Source organism: Amblyomma americanum, chromosome 11, assembly GCF_052857255.1.
Source record: "Amblyomma americanum isolate KBUSLIRL-KWMA chromosome 11, ASM5285725v1, whole genome shotgun sequence".
NCBI lineage: Eukaryota > Metazoa > Arthropoda > Arachnida > Ixodida > Ixodidae > Amblyomma > Amblyomma americanum.
In genome coordinates this window covers 75,372,388-75,396,753 of record NC_135507.1, presented here as the reverse complement: position 1 = coordinate 75,396,753, position 24,366 = coordinate 75,372,388, and the positions used below count along the sequence as shown (strand labels likewise).

The following is a 24,366-nucleotide window of genomic DNA, read 5'->3' as shown; positions in this document are numbered from 1 at the left end:
AGAGCCAAAATTTTTTATCCCATGGCAGAGTTTTATTTTAGAAAAAGAGTTACGCCTACAGGGATCTTATTGCCGCTAACAAGATGATAAGCCACTCATTCTACTGGTACAACCTTTGCCTTCGTTCTCGCACCATTCAGAACTCGGACTGGGTTCCGCTGGAAATGGTTTATAATGAAGAAAATGACAACTGGATTTTCGACACCAAGTGGGTGCCCGACAAAGCTTCTACGAGCGCCAAGCTTATCAGCCTTTCCAAGAAATCCGTGCGCAGTGGCACAGCATCTGTTTATGATGCCAAGGTCATTAGCAAGCAGCAGGTGAGTGAGTGCTGACGAGCCACCAGCAGTTTTTTTTATTGTTCTCTTAGTATCAGTATGTATCCTGTTCTTAGTGATTGTGCTCACATTAGGTGCACTTTTAATCATGTTCACTTGGTCTTTGTGTTCATTTATTTTGGTTTACGAGTTACAAAGTGAGGACAAACAGGTGGAGGGTGTTATAGACTCCTGACCAGGGCCTCTCGTCATGCAACAAGACAGTCCACGGCAGCAGTGCTTATACAGTTCTGCTCCGACTTCAGCATACCATGACATCAACCAACAGTGTTTGCCCGCTACAAGAATAACAATGAGAATTTTCAATAGTTTTATATTTTCTTGACTAAGCAATGTTTAAAAGAAGAGTCCAATAATAACTCATTTAATGATGACAGTTTGAGCAGCTCTGCTCTTGTGCAAGAAGCATGCCTAACTGAGGACAATACGACAGAGCAGTAATGTTTGAGAAACTTCTCACCCAAATTTTGATTGTGTGCTCCTTTATAGTGTTCTGCATTTGTTTTTCAGTTATATTTCTGGGTATCCATTTTTCACGTTTTGCAGTTTTGGGTGAATTTAAGGCATCTGCAAAGGCATTGATCGGCATTTATGGGAATGAAGCATACTCTTCAAGATTGCTGTCTGGTTGCGATGTCTGGCAAAAAGCACTGGACAATAAGGAAGGAAATCCTTGTCTAAAAATGAGGAAGTGCAATCAGAGACAGAATATTGATACAAAAAAGCACACAGAAACATTGTAGAAACGCTGTTTGCAATGAAATACCGCTTGATCGAACTCCAGGGAACCCTGAGGAAATGTTCACTTAAGTGAAAGTTTGCTCAAAGATCTGAGCACGGTGCAACTTATTTGGGTAGACCCAAGTAAATATAGAACATTCAAATTATTATTAAAGGCATTTCTTTCAAGGTATTGAAAATGCTGAGCATGTATCATTTGCACAGCATTTATAATAAGATGCAGTGCTTTCTGTTGAACTTACATTCAGTATAACCAGTATCATAAACTAAGCGAGTTTGTCTGTGCTCTTATGTGGCTGCTGCAAGGGAAAGGCTTTCAACTTCTCCGGACATGTTGTTGGATCCATTGCTGAAATTTTTTTATCATCTTCTAAGACTTTCCTTCCTTTCATTTCTTCCTGAGACTTTGAGGTTATCTCTTGAACAACTTTTGCACACTTCTCAACATTGGAGACTCATTTTGCGGGTTCTTTGAAAGGCATGGGGCTGCTACCCACATTTGCTACCCACAGTGGAATCTGTGGATACTGTGCATCCACTGTTGCTTCGTAATGTTGATAGCTGAAGCACACAAATAACTGCATTCTCCAATGTTTGCATTGTGAAAATCACAGCACGTCTGCCAAAACGATGCATTCCGACCCAGAATCAGTGCTTGTCAAAATGTTCACTAGACAAAATTGCAATGTGCTGAAATTCGTTCAAATGACACTCATTTGCATTTGATGCAATGGTGTTTCAGGGAGTGAAGCAATTTGGCAAAAATCTATTTATCTGAAATGTTTGTTCAATTCAGTTTTGTTCAAGCAGTATTTCACGTACTGTATAAGGAATGATAGCAATTGAGTTGGTTTGTACCGTATCATCATGTCTTTGTTTTTGCCTTGCAGCTCTCAGTGTTTTGCTTGCTTTTGCATACCACCTCCTTCATGCCTAACTAGCAAAGGAATAATTACCATATTACCATTCACATCCACCTGAGTGCTGTCGTAAGGCCATAAAGGAAAGCTGCACAGCTTTTCTTTGAAACCACACAATAAGTAATTACTATGTTAATAATAATTACTCCCCCATTTCAACTAATCCACTCGGGAGATGCCTTTAAACACAATGGTCTAAGCCAGTTAGGAGGGGTTGGGAACCAAAAAAAACACAGGGTTCCCAGCACAGTTTTGGAATGTGTTGGTGTTCCCCACTGCTAAAAGGATTGAGGGCTTCTAGTCTTAGCCTAATTCACAATATATCATTTTGTCAAGGGCATTTATCCTCGCTGTGCACTGAAATCATGGACTGCGTACCTTACAACACTGTTCCTACTCTTTGCCACAGGACCTGGACCCATACGCTCGAGAGCTGAACGTTCTGCGAGCTTCAGTTGTGCCTCGCAATTCAGAAATAGCGGTTCGAGGTTTTGCAAATGCAGCCATCATTCAAAATCTCCTTGAAATGGTGGGCGTGTCCATGACTGAGTATGCACAGGCTGCCGTTGCCACGTTGTACAACCCAGGACACCCCGTCAACCTGATGCTTCAGCCACTCATGGGAGTTTCGTATGGAGAAGTGGTCGACTTGCAGAGACAAAAGGTGTGTCTTGTCAACTAACTTGCAGTGGCAACTTGGCAAATGTGTCGAGATCACAGGGTCACAAACCTCAGGCCCAATGCGCAGCTGCACCAGGCAGATTTCAAGAGGCAGGAAAAATGGACAAGGGGCCTTATAGTTATATTGCGGTGCATGGCATTCCAGGTTCAAGATTTTTATTACAGCAGACATATGTTTTGAAGACGGCGCTGACTTGGCCAACTGCTGGAAGTTCAAATTGTATGTGCATCTGAATATGAGTGATGTAGAAGTCGAATAAAATTATTCAGCTAGATAACCCTGTGATGCCCGGCATACTAGATGCAATACAGACAGTGAAAATGTTAATACTTTTTGCTTGCGGTTGCAACAGTGGATCTTTTCCTCACAGAGTCGCAAAAACCTAACTTTCCGAGATATTTGTTGAAGTAGAATCTGTGCAGCGAGAGATGCAAGAGGCCTGCTGAAAGATTACTCCACACAAAAGCTGAATCTTTCTTGAAAAGGTGACACTTAAGCTCCGCCTTAAGGGTATGACGTGATAGCATTAATGGGTTAATGCCCATGGACGCGAAATTGGTCATTTTCTGCTATACTATCATAGATCGCTGGGAGTGCTCATACCATTCCTGGAGCAGTGATGCAGCAGTTAAGCGATGCCCCAGAGACTCAGATTGCTGTTCCTAAGCAACCTTTTGCTACCAGTCATTAATTAAATTGCCGCAAGTTGTGATGACGGAAGAAGGTCACGGGACCAGGTGGCAGGGAGGCCACCTGCTTTTTCGTCCACGCTGCCACCGCCGCCGGATTTTCTTCAAAATGGGAACCTTAGCACTATCACGTTAAAAAGGCTAAAACTTCAGCCGAATACTACTGTGCAGGCAATTGGCAAAATTGTTTTTAATTATATGCTATTGGATTTATTGCATGTGCCTGAGCATGTATGCAAAGTTTTACCATCCTTGGAAGTTCAGAATTTATTGTTATTTTTATCAGTGGTTTATTTGACAAAATGAAAACGGAAGTAAAAAGATGTTGCTAGCTGCGGCACCTACCTAGTGATACCTGAAGTACCTGAGCTGCGGCTGGCGTGAGTAAAAGGAGAAGAGAGTGAGGAGAAAGAAAGAGGGGAGCAGTAGGGAAAAAGGATAAGAGGAGGGCGGCAATATACGCTATTTACAAATAGAAAATGTTTGGAAATACACGTAATGTGCCTTGCCCGCACATGGCAGGGACAGAATGCTCCGCATATGCTACCTTCAGACACTTTACAGCTGGGCACCTTTACACCAGCTGCTGTATACAGTAAGCCGCAAGCGTTTTTGCTTTGTTTCTCTCCCGTGACAGGACACAGCACACACGGGGCGTGTAAATACTTAACTGGCGCGGGAAGGCCAAGCGTTAAAGAATGTACGTGCATCTGTGCCCCCACGCGCGCATAATGACTCCGCACGATGTTTTGACGGGCTCAGGGTAACTTGTCAGCGCCGGCGTAAGAGACGTGACGTGGATCGCTACCACATGCTCCTCAAGCAATTTGCTTGCCCAACCGTAGAGAGTCCCTCAGAATTTATTGCAATTTGCTCATTTTAATTTCACAGAAATCACGTTTTTCTTAATAAATCTGCAATTATGCTGTACCTCCACGATATAGGGACTGCTTGTGGTGAAATGCTGTAAGTTAAAAAGGCACACTGAGCACCACTGTATTCAATTTTTATTCTTGTTGTTCTTAGGAAAAAATTTATTCCATCTGCGGTATCTGCGGTAGAAAATAGCCTTTACATCACTGCAGCACGCTTGGGAGAATAACTGATGGTGGTGACACCTATATTTCATTTTGTGTACCTTTATATTCTGTCACGTCTCCATTTTCAGTGCAAGTAGCTTCTTTGTCATTAGAACACAGTAATCTGTCAGTGCAGGCAATTTGACCTCAATGTCTCTTTAATAATGTTTATGCCCCAGTTTAATGCATGTTGTGAAGTGAAAACTTATTTATCAGATATTCATCTCCTTGCGAAATTACAGCTGTAGCGGCCTCTCAGCAGTAACACAGAACAGAAGCGGCCCTGCCAATTTGCCAGCACACCATGCGTCAACTACACGCTTTCTTTATGATCGAGTCTGGCTTACATCAAGTGACAGAGTGATGTTTTAGGCACCACTCAAGTCGGATGCTTTTATTTAGAAATGCAACCATCCGTAGGTTATAAGCATTTGCTTCTCACCACCTCCGCCCCCTAGTTAAAAAGTTGAGAATGGGGATTTCAAAAAATTGTTTCTTGTTGTAATCTGCCATATATCTTGTGAAGTGTCTTCGCTTCTTGTGCCAGTAATAGTTATCATCATTATAAGAGAAGATGAAAGGAGGAAAGGAAAGGCACAATAGCTGTGGCTGTTTTGGCGGACACCTCAACTGTGCCAGAGATGAAAGGAATAAGGGAGAGGGGGAAAGAAGGAGAGGAGAAAGAGGTGCCGTACTTGAGGGCTCTGTATTAGTTTTGACCACCCATGGTTCCTTAATGTGGTCTGACATCGCACGGCAGAAGGGTGCATTTTGCATGTTGCTTTCCAAAGTAAAAAAAAGGGTAGAAGTGTTAAGTCCTGGATATGAGTCATGTGAACACACATGTGATCTGCTGTGTTCCCTCAGCAGTTACAACTGTCAGCGTAAGAAACCAAAGTAGGGCTGTGCCTGGCAGTGAGGCAGTGACATTTTGCTGTTGAACATTAACATATGGAAGAACAGATATCTTTGGACATCCAGTGAAGCACCAAATGTTTTCTTTTTTAAAAATTGCTACGAACTTATCACTGAGGAGGCTGGCATCTTTCATGTGCCTGTGGTACCACAAACAGGTGAAATAAAATGTACAGTGCACACTTCTGGGCAGCCTGTAATAAACAAGTAAAAAGTTGACATAGTTTTTGTTATTGTGATGACCACAAAACAGCAAAGGAACTGTGCATTAGTACTAAATGCAAATAGAGCATTCAATTCAGTGAGATAAAAATTACTATTATTCATTCTTGGAAGTGGAACTGGCAAAATTTTCACAGCATTGCAATTACCCCATTGGCGACGCAAACAAAGGTCAAGGAACCTCGTCATACTACACCAAGCTATTCAGTCAAAGTAAGCATTTGAAAATAGTGTGTATCAAATTTTTTTTAAAGTAAATACATATCAGTAACAGGAAATATTCTGTAAATATTTGAAACTTCTAGATTTGCACACTTGAAGCATAAGGGGTGGGGGGGGTGGAGTTAATTTTTCATTGTACATTATACGTGGGCTGCTATGTGATGTGTACCTGTTTTCTGTGCCTCTTACAAAAAAATTTAGTTGTATTAAGATTTTGTGTTCCATGGCACCTTTGCACCCGAAGATAAGGCAAGCACAGTCACACTTTGCAACAGTGTATTCCTGCAGTATTCTAGCTGGACACATCTTGAAACGACTGTGCTAAGGAGGCAGTAACACATTTACACAAAGCCAGTGCAGTTCTTTCTGTCACCAGGTATCAGCAGCATGAGAAAGGATTAAATTTTTTTATATGTGGTGCCCATTTGATACTTTTGCATGCTAGCAAATTTTTATTCTCTCTCTGTTCATGAAATGACAGTTGTAGTGTTTTTCTTATGCACGCACATTATCTAGTGTCGTATGCATGTGCTATTTAGTGTTTGTAAATATGAAATAATGTGTCAGCTATATCAATTCACAAACCCTTTAAGTAGCAGCACTTTTTTTTTTCCCCTCATTTCTGTTCGTATTTACACTTCATTTCCAGGCGTACAACATGCTTACAGAAGCATTGGCAACCTCAAAGGAAGTGCTGCAAACGTTTCATTCCTTGTATGACCCTGTTCTTTACACTGGCTCTGCACTGGCTGAAAGAGCAACTACGGCTTTGGATTTGGCACATGCATCTTTTAAGCGCACAATTCCTGGTCTGTGTGATTCCTTTACTTTCACTCATTTGCTGTTTTGTCTTTTTTTTGCCCGACCGTAAGAGACCAGAAGCTGGCAGAGTGGGCGAGGGAACAAAACGCGGGTAATGACGTCCTAGTCGAAATCAAGAGGAAGAAATGGGCTTGGGCAGGGCATGTAATGCGAAGGCAAGATAACCACTGGTCCTTAAGGGTAACGGAGTGGATTCCAAGAGAAGCCAAGCGTAGCAGGGGGCGACAGATGGTTAGGTGGGCGGGTGAGATCAAGAAGTTTGCGAAGATACGGTTGCCGTAGCTGGCAAAGGACAGGGTTCATTAGAGAGATATGGGAGAGACCTTTGACCAGGGGCATAGTCAGGCTGCTGATGATGACAACTAGTTTGATGTAGCGTGAGTCATTGAAACTTGAGCAATTTATTAACAATTGCTATCGCTTGCTGCTATTTCACAGGAAGCACAAATCACATTTTCGACCTTGTAAAGAGCGTACAACTTTTGTGCACCCCTTTTTGAAGTGCATGTGGCCTTTGAAGTCTGGCATTGTGCGGAGAAATTTCTAAAACCTGTTCGTAGCTTAGAATTAGTATAATTCACTGAAAATTCAGCTGAACATAGCAAAAGCAATGAAATTAAATGTTAAGGTAAACAGACCTTAGTTGAGAGGTTGCAGTGTGTATTAAAGAATCCTGTTACACTCTTTGCACTCGCTTGCATTTAGCCATTAATACACTTTAAATAAGGCTGCAGATAGCTTTATGAATGTTTTCTTGACTTGCATATTTTAATATACAATGTAAGTAGAAGCAGAAAAGGAGCTTACTTGTGCAGTTTGTAAAAAATAAATTCTTGAAAAATAATGATAATATAGGACTAAAAAATTTTGAAATATGCAGTAATAAAATGCGAGGCTGCATGCCGAATTTACAGTAGTAGTGCAGGAGGACGCAAAATTGACTGCTGCATAATTATGGAACGTTATTTTTCGTGTACTTTCTGATTAACATAACCATGCACTTGCTTCTTTCATACAGTTCTGCAATCTTTTTCTATGACTAGTGCTTGGCTTTTATTGTGAGTGGTTATCATCAGTGACATTTGAGTTGGTAGAGAATTACTGTGCTCGAAAATGCACGTTGTTATTTTGTCTCACCTTTCCAGGCTGGGCCTTCTACTATTTCAACCTCGACTGGGTTCTCAACTACACTCTGCGTCACGTACCTGAGCTGTCAGCAAAGATGGCCAAAATTTACTTCACGCGACCGACCAAACTACCTGCTATTTTTGAGTTCTCTGCAGACATTCCACAGCTGCCATCATATAGTGATGTAAAAGTAAGTGCTCCTTTCATCAGTATCTTGCATGAAATGAGTTGATCTGTTCATATAGGTTAGTCTAGCTTAACAATTAAGCATCTGAAGGATTGGCTGGCAGGTTGGCTGGTGTATCAAACAAGTGAACTAGCATGAAAAAAATTTTCGGTATGGTTACTATGTCCTGTACTGCAAGATTCAGCGACAGCTGTTAACTATGGTAAATGTGTCGTTCGTTGCAACTTGGAGTAACGCTGGGGTGAACGGCGCAGACATCCGCTTGCACCGATGCACACAGATGGTGCCACTCCCCATTTGTTCAATGTTGGTCCGTGTTATGCCAGTGATGCCACAGAACCATTAAACATGCCCTGAACAGCTCTCGCTGTAAATGTTCAATGTCCTTGTCTCTTTTCTGCCCAGTCTGTCTGCAATTTTTTGTGCTTGTTTACTGATATGACTAGCTTGCATAGTCTCTCATTGGATAGCAGTACCAAGAAAAAAGAGAGTGCTTTAATCCAACTGCTGACAGTCTCTGGCCAGCAAACATTTAGCTTAAAGTGTGAGTAGTGTAACATGTTTTTTTTTTACTCTTCAAAGCAGTGAATAAAATAGATGTGTTATCTGTCTAGGCACATTCCACTTATCAAAAGATTGCTGGCTAGTCAATTGGTACAGGCAGTTTTTGAACTAATGCATGGTTATTTCTGATTCTAATTTTTGTAATGCTACCTGTGGAAAGCTTGAAGAGAGTTGTGCATGCAGTGGCGTCTTTGAATTTCTTGCTTCATATTCTCTTTGTTCAAAAGGGAAATTAAAAACTGAGTACAATTTAATTGAAATATTTTCAGTGTTTGTTTAACGCCCTAAAGTGCAGAAACAAAGTGCAAGCACTTTTTCTTGTTATCGAAAACTGCTTGCCAGCTGTCTCGTTCACAGAGTAACCTACCTTTGTTTCATATTCGTGCCTATTTTAATTTTCACACAATCGAGCTGTACTTTGATGCAACTTATTGTTATGTTTTGCTTCCTAACTGAGCACACTGATTACCATTCTGCACAAGGAGCCACAGAGCCAATATTCTTTCTCAATTTACCAAAACTCACAGTTTAGTAAGATGCTCTGCGGCTTCCTCAAGCTTTGTGAGATTAGTGATTACGTCTCTATATAAGTGCCTACAATACTGTGTTTCCTTTCTTTCCTCGCCCACAACCTGTATATTAAATATTGTCAGCGTAGGCTCTTTAAAACAGACTATATCTTGGGCTGTACACTCGACAGCAAAAGTTTACTCATGAAAAAATTTAACCACAATTTTCTCAGGACAAACTGATGGGCTAGTTGATTACACATACCAAATGATTCCCTGCACAAAAGAAAGAGAGGCAGACTGACAGCAAACGCACCATAAAGTGTGCTAATCCTGCCCTAATGCTGCCTACATGCAGTCCTTGTAGGCATTTCAGGTGATCGGCATGCATAAGAGTGACTTAGTAAAATTCCTTTTCTGGACACCTACGTCCTGCATACTTTGCTGTCGGCTGCACATAATTACACAGATTTTCAAAGTGACTGTCAGTTTCTTTTTCTTGTTTCTTGTTTTTAAGGAGCAAGTTGGAGCACTGCTACAGACCCAGCTAGCGAAATCCTGGGCACTGCCTCGACTTGAGAGAGGCCAGAAAATGGCAGCCATATTCGGCACTGGGCATGTGGTGACCTTCGACGGCGCCTTCCTAGAGTTCCCCAGCTACCCAGCGTCATACTGCACGTACCTGCTGGTGCACGACATCGGCGGCCGGCAGTTCACACTGACTTCTAGCGCCGAAGACCTGCTTATTGACTTCCCGGAGATCTCCATCACGATTTCGGGCCAGGAAGGCCGAGTGCTTGTGAATGGGAGCGACGCAGTTGTCCACCTTCCTCTTGTGCTAGCATCAGGGTGAGCTAAGAATGCAAGCGCTTGCTTCTGTTTATTTCTTTTTTGAGCTCAAAGAGCCTGGGTCCAGGGTTTCACAGGTTGTGGGGTGACATTTATCGGAATTGAAGCAGACTTTGTTGTTTCTTACTGACAATTAGAGGCACATGGCAGTTTGAAAATCTGATAATACAATGTGCTGCAGTTTTACTTTTATTCAAGGAAGTACAATTTTTGACCTCTTTAGGATCCAGTCAAAAGGTGACAAAACATACGTTTCTAACTTTAGCTCTTGCTTCATTTGCGTAGCCATAAGATGCAAAGAATAACTCATGCTACTGAAGTTAAACCGCAGCCTAATTTCAGGAGGGCTGTCATTTTTTTTTGTCGTTTCATGATTGCGTGCCATTAAATTGTAATTTGTAACTCGGGATATGTATACGTGTGAAACCGAATGTCAAATCCTGGGCTTGGTTGTTCTGTGCTGCTTGTCCGTCGCAGTCCGATTTCAGTGATCAGAATGGCATTGCATGAGCCTAGTTTTTCGTTGCCTTCTATATATATATATATATTGTTTATTATTTATTTATTAAAAATTCCCTCAAAGCCCCTCATTATGAGGGTACTACAACCTTTGTCCGTAAAGTTCCGAGACTGAGTTCATTAAAAAAAAATGCATTTAACATTGAAATCATTTGTGCAGCACCCCTTCGAAATAGTCTCCCTTGCAGTCTATACACAGCTTCCAATGCTTCTTGAAGTCTTGGAAACAATTGGAAAATGCTTTTTTGGCAGGGCTGTCAGCTCCTTTGTCATGGCGTTTTGAATGGCCTCCACGCTCCCCATCCACCAACCTTTTAGGGCTCTCTTCACACGAGGAAACAGGAAAAAATCGCATGGGGAGAGGTCAGGCGAGTATGGCAGATGGGGAAGTACAGTAATGCTGTGCTTGGCGAGAAATTTTGTCATGCTGAGAGCAGTGTGCGGACTTGCATTATCGTGGAGAAGGCTGGATTGTCCAGATGCCCATAAGTCAGGGTGACGGCGTCACAGTGTATCATGCATATCTTGGAGCACGCTGATATAAAACTCCTGATTCACCGACTGCCCTTATGCTACGAACTCGTGGTGTAAGACACCTCTGGCGTCGAAAAAAACTATCAGCATCTCTTTTGTTTTGGTCTTTTGTCGCCGCACCTCTCTCGACGCCGGAGAGCTTGTGGACTGCCATTCGGCGCTCTCCCACTTTGATTGAGGATTGTATTGAAAACACCACGTTTCGTCTTCACCAATGATGCTGTCGACAATTGCAGCATCCTTCTCTGCCTCAGAGAGCAAATCAGCGCTCACTGGTCCCCAAGTGTCCTTCTGGTCCTGTGTGAGGGAGTGTGGCACAAGTCTGGCATTCAGCTTTCGTTTACCTAAGTTCTCACGGAAAATTTGGTGGCATGTTGTCTTACTAATGTCGAGAGCATCTGATAGCATTCGGACTGTAATGGTGCGGTCTTGCTGCACGGTTTCCCTGATCTGAGCCACGTTGTTTTTATTCCGTAAGGTTGAAGGGCGCCCCTGCCTTGTGTCGTCTTCCACCGACGTTCTCCCCAAAACGAACTTCTTGTGCCAATCGAAAACTCGCGCCCGCGATAATGTCTCGTTGCCGTAAGCGTCACGAAGGAGCTCATACGTCTGTGTGACTGTCTTGCCAAGCTTCGCACAGAATTTTATGTTTACTCGCTGTTCGAGGTGGACATCCATCTCTCCCCATTCACTCACAGTAGAATGCGCAGACGACTAGTGACAATGTATATTTCTACATAAAGTGCCATCTAGCGGCTGCCACAGCAATTAACAAAAATAGCTCAGGTTAGCGCGAAAAGATGGCGCTACGCATATGCACCAACATTTGTTTTGGGGGATCATTTCTAGAGAAGAAAATGAATCAATCTCGAAACTTTACCGACAAAGGTTGTTCAAGAGGGAAAGGGGTGTGTACACAGGCATTGGTTGAAATATCAAATCACGGTTACAAAAACGAAGCACAGAAATAATAATTGGGGAAAAATAGTTAATGCAACACAATAACAAAACTGAAACGGTAAACGTTACAAGGAAACATTGGAACAGATAATATACGTCAGCACAATAAAAGTAAATAAATAAATAAAAGTCAAAACATGTAAAAAGTACAACTGGCAGTAAATAAGATTGGACGGAGTGACTAAGTTCATGAAAATTAGTTGGGTCACATTCTGTGATGGCGTCTGATGATAAGGTGGTTCAATATTTCGTTATTTTGTGCAATATGAAAGAACATGTATAATGGGTTGGCTGGCAGTTTATGCGTTTTACTTTGTATGGGAGACCGCAGCGGTGGCCAAGTGGTTGAGCATCCGCCTCGTATGCGGGAGGTGCGGGGTTCGATCCCCAGTGCCGCCGGGTACCCACCAGTGATACAATGGGTACAAGCTTTCCCCTGGTCTGGTGCTCGGCTTATTTAGGGTGAAATGCTTGGGAAATGGGTCTCTGACCCCACCTTGAGAAAAAGAAAAAATACCTTGTGGCATGGCGCTTTTTGGCCATAGCTGCCCTTGCGCCATAAAAATCCATAATCATCATCACCACTTTGTATGGGTGGTCACAATATGGAAATGCGACCGGTGGTGACTGAAAGAATTCATCACGGTGGGAAAGATGGTGATACAGTTTGCTATGACCCACAAAGCATCCAAAAGTGTTTAGTTTGCTTAGCTCAGTGCAACAAGTAGCTTGCTTTGTCATTTCTGGCACTTCTGTGCAGGCAAGTGGATATCTATCGTGAGGGCCACCTTGTGAGGGTCCGTGGACATGGCCTGACTGTTTATTGCGACACTGTCAAGTTCTTCTGTACGTTTGTGTTGGACCGGTCCCACCATGGCAACCTGTTGGGCATACTTGGCAACGCTGATGACAATGCTGAAAATGAATACGAGGTAAGTGCCTGGCTTCTGAGTGATTCACTTGCAGCTTGTAATGCATATACTGAAACGGGGCAAGACTATATGGTTTACTAGCCTTTGTGCTGCTTAGTGAAGGGTGTGCATTCTTTCTTCGGGGTATATAATTAAGAACAAGGGTACTGTCCGGTCATGGTGAAATGAAAATACCTAGATGAAAACAAAGGGTTACTAACAGCAAGGAACAGTGACAGAATCTAAAATGGAAAGGCACATTTTGGTTCTGTAAAACAGCTTACAATTCATGTTTGCAAATTGTTATCCACTTATTCCTGCATTTAATGCATCAGCATTAGAACCCTCATGTTGGAAAAATTGTCCATCTGAAGCCTTTGTTGACAGGTGGCAAAGGGGAAAGGGGGAAATACCCTCTCTATGTTCAGGTAAGGGGTAAGAAGGGAAGACGAAAGAGGGTAAAAGGCAATAGGTGGTGGATGGGGGAGAGTGGAGAGGGGGTATGGGGTGTCACACAGATATTGATGGACTGGATTATGCGCGATCTGAACCTATCAGCTGCTGCTCCATGCAGGCATAATGCTAATGTTAATGCATTCTCTGCCATATCAGTCGCATTGGTTCTCTATAATTTTCTTCATCTTTCTTGAGAGGGTTGATTGAAGGCAGCTAAAGAGAAAAGGTTGGAGATGTACAGAGACTACTCTGTACACACTTTGATCAGCCGCTCTGTGTGGTCCTATTTCAAACATCGAGCACTGTGTCGCCATGTGTTTACCCACGCATCAGGTAACAATAGACCTATAGATTGACAGCTAAATGAGGATTCAGTACACCAGCGATGCATTTCCCAGCACACCATGCCTAAGAAAAAGAGTACAGTGATAACGCAGCAGAGGAAGAATGACCTTCATTGCTACAGAGCATGTTCAATGCTTTGCCTCTAGAGCCCGCACTATCCACTGAAGCTAAAACAGATGACATCCCACTACTAGTTATAATTAATGGCACCACTCCAACATGGAAGTAGGCATTGGAGGTAGCGCTAACACAGTTAAGCTTGCACTCGAGCCGTGGACTCCATGGTATGAGTGATACAGGAATTAAAAAGCATTCATAGTCTGATTAAAGATATACTAGTGCGCTCTTCTTTCAGCTGTCTGAAAAAAGGGGCTTGCTTATCAAAGTGAATTAATAATTGCAGTAGTCCTATTGTCCTTCACTTGTAGTACATTTTTAACCAAGTTCTTCATGTTATCCTGCCTCTGATTCCCAAATAACTGACGCTGTATGAGGGATTTCTTAAAAAGAAAAAAACATTTAACATTATACTCTCCTCATATTTCGGCATTGGATGTGCTTCTCGATGTGGGTGGTGAAGCTACTCATTTTATGCATAGAATTACAAGGAGCGTTATTTATTATGGCCTTATACGACCACAGTTGCTTTTCCTTTAGATTAGGCACCGAATGCCCAAGCCAAGCTCATTAGTGCCAGTGGTATTAGAGATGACTTTTCACGGCAGTGAGAGCCAGATGAGCCAAGATTAACGTCTAAGAAAGCATTGTTCTGCTGCCTATAGGTATCAAACACTAAATGGTTATAAGAATCGAATATAAATCTGCCAGACAACTCCCAAAAGTAATTTAACGGGACACTGAGGACGACTTCATCCAATTTACTGTTTGTTTCTCGGGCTCCTTCTGGCCATGTTGATGTTTGTCCAGCAGCAAAAGACACATTTATTACGGGAAAAATTATATTTAAAAATCTTTCCTCCATTCGTACTCATGACATCTTTACTGAAACGTACGGGTTGCCACTGTTTTGAAATGAATGGCAGTGTGGTGTAGCCTGATGGATCCATGATCAAAAGTCGGTGTCGGCGCACACATTTTACTTGCAAAATCAGTTGGTGCCGGCGCCACCTGTATTTTGTTCCTTGGCTGTTTCTAGCTTATAAAAGCTCTGTTTTTATTGGGAGTGGTCTCTCCATGATTAGAACACAGTACCATACCGATGTAGGCCGAATTTATTATGTTGTTTTAAAGGCATGAATGCCAGAAGGGAAGGATGTGTTGGTATCTATGCTAAAACTGAAGTCGCTGCGTCACTGTAGTGAGAAGAATTGCTTATCATAATTATCTAGTTTCTTATTATTTTACATCAACAGCTGTTAAGCACCCGTTCCTGCGTTTTGTGTGGTAGCAGTAGCAGCAGTTGTAGTAGTGGAGGTGGTGGTGGTAGTGGTTGTTGTCGTCATTGTACCGGGAGGGTGGTTACCATGGAAGGAGAAGGGCATAATGAGAGTGAAGGAATGAGTAACCGGCAGGTGGTTGCCAGGGAAACCACACGGAAGGTGTTGGCTGTGGAAGGAGGAGGAAGGGGAGAGCGTAGTACATAGCCGGAAGGTGGTTACTGTGGAAGGAGAAGGGAGAGTAATACCTCAACAGCTGTTGCGGAATCTTGCGTTACACAGTGGTAACCCTCCTGTAAGTTTTTATCATCTATTACTGTAGTAAGTATGTACATGTGCATGTGTGGATGTGTGCATTCTTTATGTTATACATTATACATATACAGATTTTTGTGTACACTTTGCTTGCTAAATAAAATTAATGTTGAAGTTCAGTACTAAGTTGATTATCTTCTTTTGCACAGTAGTTGCATGGCTTCATGCGGTTTTCATAATGAGAAATTACCCTTTCAGAGGCTAGTCGGCACATCACTGTGATCGAAAGAATTTCAGTGCAAAGAAATGGGGCCATGAGAAAACAGTAAGGGGAAAAAGGCCTGGCACCCATACCACATTCATCTCCCTCCTTTCCTTTCTGTTTGCCTGCTTTATTTGTGCTGAAATTTGTTGGGAAATTTGAAAGATACAGGTGTCAGTCTGCAATAAATTTTAGAAGGGTAGACGTGAATTTCATGAATAAACATAGTTGAGAGTCATCACTGTTTGTGTCTTGTGTGTCCTTTCTACGTCCGCGTCTTTTGCGCTGTTTAAACCAAGAATAAATTTTAATTTACTGAAATATGTGTTGCAACCTTATCAGGTGAATCAAATTTTACAGTAATAATAATTATTCCGAAACGCGCTATGTTCTGTGCACAGCTCCCCAATGGAGAGATTGCCAAGGACGCCGCTCAACTTGCTGCCGGCTATGAGGTCAGTGGGTACACCGAGTGCCGGGCACTGCTCAATCCCGTCAAGAGCACCCAGAAGAGTCCCGAGGACTGCCACCAGCGGGTTCCGCAGACACTCAAGCACTGTTTGATGGAGACCAAGATGGAGGACCTTTTCCAGGAGGCCTGCTCCTGGGACATGAGCCAACGGGCGAGTGCCTGCACCAGCATCAACGCCATGGCGGCATTCTGCAACCACCACGGCTACTGGGTGGAGAACTTGCACTGCGGTGAGCAGCGCCAAAACGGCACCTTGGGCTTAATGGTTTTGGCTACTGATCCGGAGTACCCAGGTTCGAACCCGACCGCGGCGGCTGCGTTTTTATTGAGGCAAAACGCTAAGGCACCCATGTGCTGTGAGACGTCAGTGCACGTTAAAGATCGCCAGGTGGTCGAAATTATTCCGGAGCCCTCCGCTACGGCACCTCTTTCTTCCTTTCTTCTTTTACCCTCTCCTTTATCCCTTCCCTTACAGCGCGGTTCAGGTGTCCGCTGATATATGAGACAGATACTGTGCCATTTGCTTTCACCAAAAAAAAAACATTATTATTATTATCATTATTATTAATAGTTTTGCACCTAACGGCTAGCAGTGCTGGAACTGAGGACAAGGGCAAGAGAAGTACGCTCAATGAGTGACGACTTTTAACAGTGCCTATTTGAAAGGTGCACCGGATTGTAATGTGTTCTGCATGAAGGGTCGTGGACATGCAACACAATTTGTGCCAAGCATGAGCGTTAAGACGCCTGTGGCAAGTGTGCTAGCACTTATAGTGGCCATTCCACGCATTTAGTTGTTTTGTGTTTGTCTAAAGATGGTTTTGTAGAAGGCAGCTCACCTGCCTACTGGGTGGTGGGCAACCTGCCGAGGTGTATATATATATGGAGAGAAAGGACAGGCTCTGTCCGAAACATCGACTTGCAATAAATGTCTACCTCAATGAAGCGTTCCCCAATTTCGCATATATATGTGCCCACCGTATCAGGCGGCAGCTCATTTAATCGTGAGACTCTGCTCGGGAAGGGCAGTCTGGGTTGCAACCCAGCCCAAGCAACCCAAGTCCCATTGATGTCAGCACCTGCTATAGAACATAGAAGAGCAGTAGTGCATCACTTGACCACTGCACCACTGAGCCAGGACTGGTAGGAAGACTCCCAGGAATCAGTGAATGGAGACTGATTGATTGAAAACTGTATTAAAAGAGCGGAAATTCTCAGTTTTGGGTGGTTCGCCTATTCTGGCAGTCAGAGCATTACCAATTCCGCATATAGGACATTGACCCATAATTGCTATCTGAACAGCTGCCATCCGTGAACGCTATATCTGGACACCAGAACCGAAGGGAAAGCTGAACTGCTAGCATACCTAATTCGCATTTGGCCTAACTGTGCAAATCGACACTTCTTTTTTTATAAGCTACGTGACCAGTGTGTAAGCACTCCTTCCTTGCTACGGACAAAAATACAGAACCTCCTTTGGTCAGGGCATTTTAACATTCATGCTTTTTCATGAATTGTATAAGAGGGTTGTTTTCCACTTAGGTATGAGTGCTGTTGAGAGCCAGCACTCGTTTTGTGTACTTCTCACGTCCTCATCCTTGGCTCTTGCGCTGCTGACCTCAAGCAAAGCAGCACCCACTTATGATTTCATCACAACTCTTTGTGGATGCACTAATATTGAAGAGAGATTTCAGTACCTTGGTGTACACCTGCCCTTTTGACCTTTTCAGTTACCAGTCATCTTTATAAATATATATATATATATATATGTTCAGAACAATATTTCCTTCACCTTAATATGCTACGTGGCCCTCAAGAAAGCCAATTAGTTTTTCAATGCAAAATGACAACTGCTAATTTTCGGCAGGCATGCGCAAGATTATGAAAAAACCAACTGTGGTTTCAAATTTGTAACATTGGAACACCCAGATCTGTCAAATAAGCACTCGAGGGATTGTGGCATGACATTTTTTTTTATATAAAATGCACGTACGCACTAAATAAACCAGGATAGTATATAATGATACATATTATTACACACACACGCGCGCGCACACACGCACGCAGAGAGAGAGAGAGAGACAGACAGATCTGTCCACAGGACAGATCTGTGTGTGTGTGTGTGTGATAAGATCTGTCCACAGGACTTTGTTGAAGGACATGCTACGAGGCCTTCTGTTTCAAGAATGCTCGCTACATTTGCTAGCTGTAATAGAAAGCACCCCAGTTGCAGTATGAGGAACGCTATATTCATCCAAGATAAGTCGCTGCTAGCTGTTGCATGCTGTTAAAAAAAGGTGTGAATTCACTGTATATGGGCACAATTGTGTAAGTAGCACCTGAAGGGGCTAATAATACCAGACCTTGCATATATTTGCATCTCTAGAAAAGTGACACTGAGTAGCAACAAGATGGGTAAATTTCACTGAATAGTTCACAGCTATTGCTTTCCTTGTGTTAACGAGATTATAAGAACCCCTTAGGCTTCTTTGGCACTTTTCTTGGCTATATCGCAAGGCAAGATGAAACCGTGTTCTTATAGAAAAATAAATGGAAACATGCCTCTTTGTGGACTTCAGTATTTCAAGAGTTATACTGTATTCACTTGCATGATGAATGCGCATTTCTTCCAAAGAACTCTGAATATTTGGCAGTGTGTTCATTATACGTGCAGGAGCACATAAAAATTATTTGCTGTTTACTACAGGTAAATCACAGTCACGACAATAGATATACCAGCAGTGCCTTTAGGTTGTCAGTAGGGTTTCTAGTCATGCCGACAGAAATGCTCAGTTTTTTTAACACGTCACTTGATTTTCGCTTGCCTGTTGACTTTTTCACTGCATAGAAGCTGTCACGTTTGCAAGGAGTGGTTGCTGCTGTGCAAAATGCACTTCACACCATGTGGTATTCACTAAGTTGTGATGTGAGCTCAGTTGGTAGAGTATTGTGCATGACATGTGGAGGTCGTGGGTTCAGATCCTACTGGTGGGATGTGATTGTGCTTATTCTGCTTTCTGTTGAATTATATCTTCCACCTAAGGAATTATTACACTACTACTAAATTCACAGTTTGATTACCACCACCAGTAAATAAGAATGATTTAAAATATTTCCCTGTGCTTTCCTGGGTTTCAATGACTGTCAGCCTTGTTCACTATTGACCTCACTCGTCAATGTATCCCAAATTGCAGACCATTGTGTGAACTCACCGGAAACGCGAGGCCAGAAGAGCTTCCGGGTCAAGTCATCACCCCTCCTGGAGGTTGTCGTGCTGCTGGCCGAAAGCTCGTTTGACCCTTCGGTTGCGACCTCCATTCTGGCTGGCACTCAGAGGCTGGTGGATGCTGTAGACACAGTGTTTAAGACACGGGGCCACGACACGAAGTACGCCTTCGTGCTGAACGGTGGTGGCAGTGACCCCCGTTACAAGAACCCACACCTGCACACCTCGACCAAGTGAGTATGGGAACGCTCACTATGTAGGTGTGGAACAAAACTGTAGCATAGTGCGATGTTATAGTATAACTGAGTATAATGCATCACACTGAACATACTGATTCCAGAACATTTCATGGTTTGGGCTCTGCAACAAAATGCGCATCGCTTTCCCATCAAATGTGGGATGCGTGTTACTGGAATATGCCTGTTAAAAAAACACTGAAAACAAATCATAAAATGTTTGCTAGATTTGTCTCACACGTATGATGTGAAAAAATCTAGCTGCGATGCAGGCCCAGTTTTTCTGTATCTTAATACTAGGTATGTGAGAATAATAGCTTACAGAATGTTATTGCTCATTTTATAACAGATGAACTTTTTGTGACATTTCTTTAAACCGGGCTTTGGCATCAGTTTGAAGTACTTGTTCAAATGGGACAATGCGCTTCTTTTGACAGTAAATTTCATTAGCAATGTAAGTGCGCCGTCTAGGGAACAGTTTTGCGCAAGGTATTCCTGGAAATTTAGAGCAACTGTGAAGGTGGCAGTGAGAACGATCATGAAATTTAGAGTAATAACTCTAAATAAAATTTAAAAAAAACAGTTGATAGTAAATGTTGTGATGCACTTTGCACACTAACATCTCCCCCAGGCGGTCACCGTCACAGCTCCACAACAGGTGCTTACAGGACGTGTTTTTTCCTGTGAATATTCCACATTGCAATGTTCTTTCATCTTCATCATTTCTTTTTTTTTTTTCAATGTAAAATTTCACTCTGATCTACAACAGTCTCATATACTTTATATTGAGAAAGGCGTCATATATATAATTGTCATGTGTCCCCTTCCTTGTCCTTTGTCTCTGTTTTTGTGCTAATTTCTTTACAGTATACTTTATATTCATCCACGTAGCAGCACGTTTCAAGCAAGACACCACAGCAGTGCATTTGATATGTCTGGCCTTGGACTCTTGTTCACTTTCATTGAATTTTCTAAATTAAATTCAGTTTTCAGTACACAATGCAACGGGCAGTCAATCTCTCGCATCGACTAGCAGCATCAACTACTGTCACACACGCCAGAAAACTCTTCTAAATTGTATCTTTCGTACTTACAATTGCATGTAAAGGAAATAAGCATGAAGAGGACCCAAGTGAATGTTCACTAGTTGCAACACTTACTTCACTAGCATTAACTGTAAACTGCTTAATTTTCAAGCCTACCTTCCCAAAGAAAATGCACTGCCTTTTTCTAGAACGGCTCTCTTGGCTTCGCACGGCTGGGTGCTCTCAGGCAAGCATTTAAAGGGTAGTCTTCCTAAGTTGTCGCCCGCCCAAGGTTCTGTCCCTTGCTTTTCTGTTTTCTGCATTCTCGTGTCGTGCTCCTGTCCTTTCGACGAAATGTCTAGAACCAAGCGGCGAATGTAGACGCCGTCTGAGCTTTTATTTATTAAACATTCAGGGCCAGGAGCATTAAATAGAGGAATGGTTACAAAAGTTTGCTGTGCTGTGAGTAATTTTTTATTTCTGTTATCTCAGCAAGAGGAGGTTATGAAGAAAATATACGTTTATAAACTGTTCGGGCTCTGGTTGCAGAATTTTGTATGCATTCAAACTACTTCAAAAATTTTCTCTTCGAGAAACACGAGCCATCAGTGTGTTCTTTTTGTCGATCGCTGAGTTTCTGCTAAGGTGAGTCCCACGACAGCGTAACACCATGCATCACGAGCCATCTGCAAGCCCCATAGCACCAGGAAGCTCGCAGAATATGGGGGACCTGCCATGTTTGCTTCATAAAATTTAGTGTTCGTGAAAAGTATGTTGTTTACAGTACCTAGGCATGATAACCCTTCGAACCTACTTGTTTTCAAAGCATGTTCATGTGCACAGCGAAATTTGTAAACGGCTAGAATTTTCAAGCCACCACAGCTCCCGCCTCCCAGGAGCTTCTCCGATGTGTGGCGCTCCTAGCAGCCACAACTGTAAACTGCGGTGTCAGACTCTCGCATTTGTCACCTACACTGCTTGGTAGGTTGCTCCTATGGGAGGTGATGGTGCTTTGCTAATAAGCTGTTTGCTTTAGACAAATGACTGAAAAAATGTAGAGCTGACTTTGCATAACAACTAAAATTTTGTAAAATGCATTGTATAATAACTGAAATTTTGCAAAACGCATTGTAGCACAGTTTTTGAAAAATTAATGAAAAAATGTTTCAACACAACACTCTCTGGACAGGGTAATGGTTTGTCTACGTAAGTGGCAAGGAAGCCTTTTCCTTGCAATACTTGATCGCAAAAGTCAAAGCACGACTGTACTTCCCCCAAATGTAAACAGGTAACTTAGTTCTGTCAAAGAGGAATATAAAAAGGGCCTGTTTTTGCATTGTGGGGCTTTAGAATGGTGCTCAGCACAACTGAATCTCTGGTTTCAAAAGGAAGATTAGGCAGTGATGCATTTCGCTGTACTGTTGACAGGTCATGGCACTGACTATTGTGCAGCATAGCACTGACTATTGAACCTTTCGGCACGGCTACAAACATACAGTGCACTTGCTTAATCTACTGTTTAACGACTATCTGAAATTCTTCCATGGTTCTCACACATTCTCTACCGCCTAATCTGTTCTTTTAGGGATGTCTTTGTGTCCCACATTGATGCCGCTGGCAAGCTCCTGAGGAGCATTGGCCAGAGCAGCAAGGCCGCGTCTCCCGACCTCGCGCTCACTCTTGACTACACCCTGGACACTGTGCCTTTCGACGCTGAAGCGGCAAGGGTTATCCTCGCCATCGCCGCTAACGATTTCAATGTGAGTGTCTGCTTCCATTCTTGGGGTTTCTGTAGCGTGTTAAAACATCATTAGTAGTTATGGGAAAAAAACTTATGCATCCATGCCTCCGCTCTGCTGTTGACATAATGAGGAATATTACTTCCATGGCATGCACTGCAAGAAAAAAAAAGTTTGTTCCTGGTGCCTTATAGTGCCTGCTACTATAAGGCAGGCACGATTCAGCTTTATAGTACAACAATGGGAACAAAATGCTTGGCTACTTAATGAAAGCAGGAAGGCTGATCAATGCCCTCTCATGAGCATGGATGCTGTAACGAACCAAGAGGATGTAGTTCGTTTTTGCTAATTTGTGTGCCTGAAAACGTATTTCAGGGCAAGCCGCATTACCTGCTTGAAACCAAGTAACTTAGCTCTGCAGGAGCATCAACCAGTTTATGTGAACAGTTATCTTCTATCTTTTTTTTTTTTAATGAGTGGTGAGCTCAGTCACTCCAAAGTTATTTCTGTAAGAAAAATTTCAGGTAAGGACAAAATGCTTGCTTCCTATGTCATCCGTGCACCATGGCATAAATCAGAATGCCGTGGTTGATAGATTTTTTTTATCTACTTAACATAGAAATTTATAACTTCCACACATAACTGCTGCCTGTGCTGCTTGTCAGTGGTTACTTTAACCCTGTACTTCTTTGTGTTCTTGGATTAACGTGTTAGCTGCTGTGCTGTGTACTGCACACGTTTTGCAGGTGGTGTGAAGATTTCAGAAAAGTTGATTTAGCAAACTTTAATTTGTTTACAAAACAGTAGGCATGCGTTGCCTTCCTGCCTATAGAAGAGCTGCATGGAGGCTAGCCTAAGGCTATCTAATTGGTTGGGATCAACAGGTTTTGAAAGAGGTTTAAGGTAGAGTTTACTCAAATCTAGCCGGACTAAACTGTAACGCGAGGGTCCTCCTTGTGGGTAGCCAACGGGAAAAATTGGTTCAGTTATTCAATGCTATTGATTTAATTCTAATGACAGGGATGCTTTTTCACTTATGTTATTGGTAAATAAACTGCTGTTACATTTGGACAAATGTAATATGTTCCCACTTATGTCTACTTTTATCATGGAGTTTTGATGCAAAGTCCACAAAAATACTTTGGCAGTGGGGCTCAAAAGCATTCCATGCATTACATATAAATCCATTTGCAGTTTCTGTTCTTCTATTACAAAGTTTATTTTGTGAATTTGAAAGAATGTTGCATGCTGAGTGTGCCTGAGCTGGAAGAGGATATTGTGATCTGCACTAACTTATTTTGCACTGTGGGTCTGAATTTTTTTCTGTGCTTTAGCTATGTGAACATAGATGATGCACACTTGATTTCCGGGCTCACAATGCAGGCTTCCCGAAGCGAGCTGGACGCACTGCATGAGAAGATGTTGGCCTCGGGGGTCACCCTGTATGCCTTCTCTCATTACCCGACCGTGGACCAGCGGGGCCGCGTGTTCGGACTGCGCGCTGACGGTCTCGTCTTCCCTGAGAGCACAACCAGCGAGGAGTACCTCGACTACCCATCGCGTGCTGGCATTCTCGCCAAACTGGCTGCAGCCACTAAGGGTTCTGCTTTCCAGGTATGCACGAGTACCACGCACATGTCCCAGTTAAAAAACACGAATTAGAACGGGCCAAAACATCACTGCAACGAATCCAGTTGGCTCCATTTCCTTCCTATTGTGGTTTGGCCTATTCCACGTAGTTGTTATGAACGGAAAAGGACACAGGTAATGAGAGAACCGGAACTGGACAAGAATAGCTTTCCTTCTCTTTTTGTCGAATTGCAGAGACACAGCGAGGTTCAGTAAGTGGTGCACTCAAAGATGTCTTGCGAAGTTGCAAAGTGGCAATGCAGACAATTTGTGAAGCTCGTGCCTGCTCAATTGAGTTGGTCGCGGATTCTGCCCAACAGCCACCAGAAAGAATGGGCGTGTGGGGAGGAACAGACAGATTGATATATGGGCAGAAAACATGTTTTATGGAACATGCAAAACAAAGTCCAACGTTAGTTTGAAGACTAAAAATACAGTGGCCACATTGCAAGCCAATACAGTCTGATGGGGCATGCCTGTGTTGAAACCCACATAATGCTCATGATGGTTTCTCTTTTTTCTATTTCTTTCCG

General features: G+C 42.7%; 1 protein-coding gene across 1 annotated transcript in view; it reads left to right on the top strand.

Moving 5' to 3' along the window:
* The window catches only part of LOC144111094 (uncharacterized), a 90,007-nt gene that overhangs the window by 62,236 nt on the left and 3,405 nt on the right, over nucleotides 1-24,366 (top strand). Inside the window, exons 28-37 of the mRNA XM_077644234.1 lie at nucleotides 141-320; nucleotides 2,409-2,663; nucleotides 6,458-6,617; nucleotides 7,776-7,948; nucleotides 9,536-9,867; nucleotides 12,641-12,812; nucleotides 15,908-16,208; nucleotides 19,173-19,437; nucleotides 22,051-22,225; nucleotides 23,588-23,818. Coding sequence (XP_077500360.1) covers nucleotides 141-320; nucleotides 2,409-2,663; nucleotides 6,458-6,617; nucleotides 7,776-7,948; nucleotides 9,536-9,867; nucleotides 12,641-12,812; nucleotides 15,908-16,208; nucleotides 19,173-19,437; nucleotides 22,051-22,225; nucleotides 23,588-23,818 — 2,244 coding nt within the window. The remainder of the gene's footprint in view (nucleotides 1-140; nucleotides 321-2,408; nucleotides 2,664-6,457; nucleotides 6,618-7,775; nucleotides 7,949-9,535; nucleotides 9,868-12,640; nucleotides 12,813-15,907; nucleotides 16,209-19,172; nucleotides 19,438-22,050; nucleotides 22,226-23,587; nucleotides 23,819-24,366) is intronic.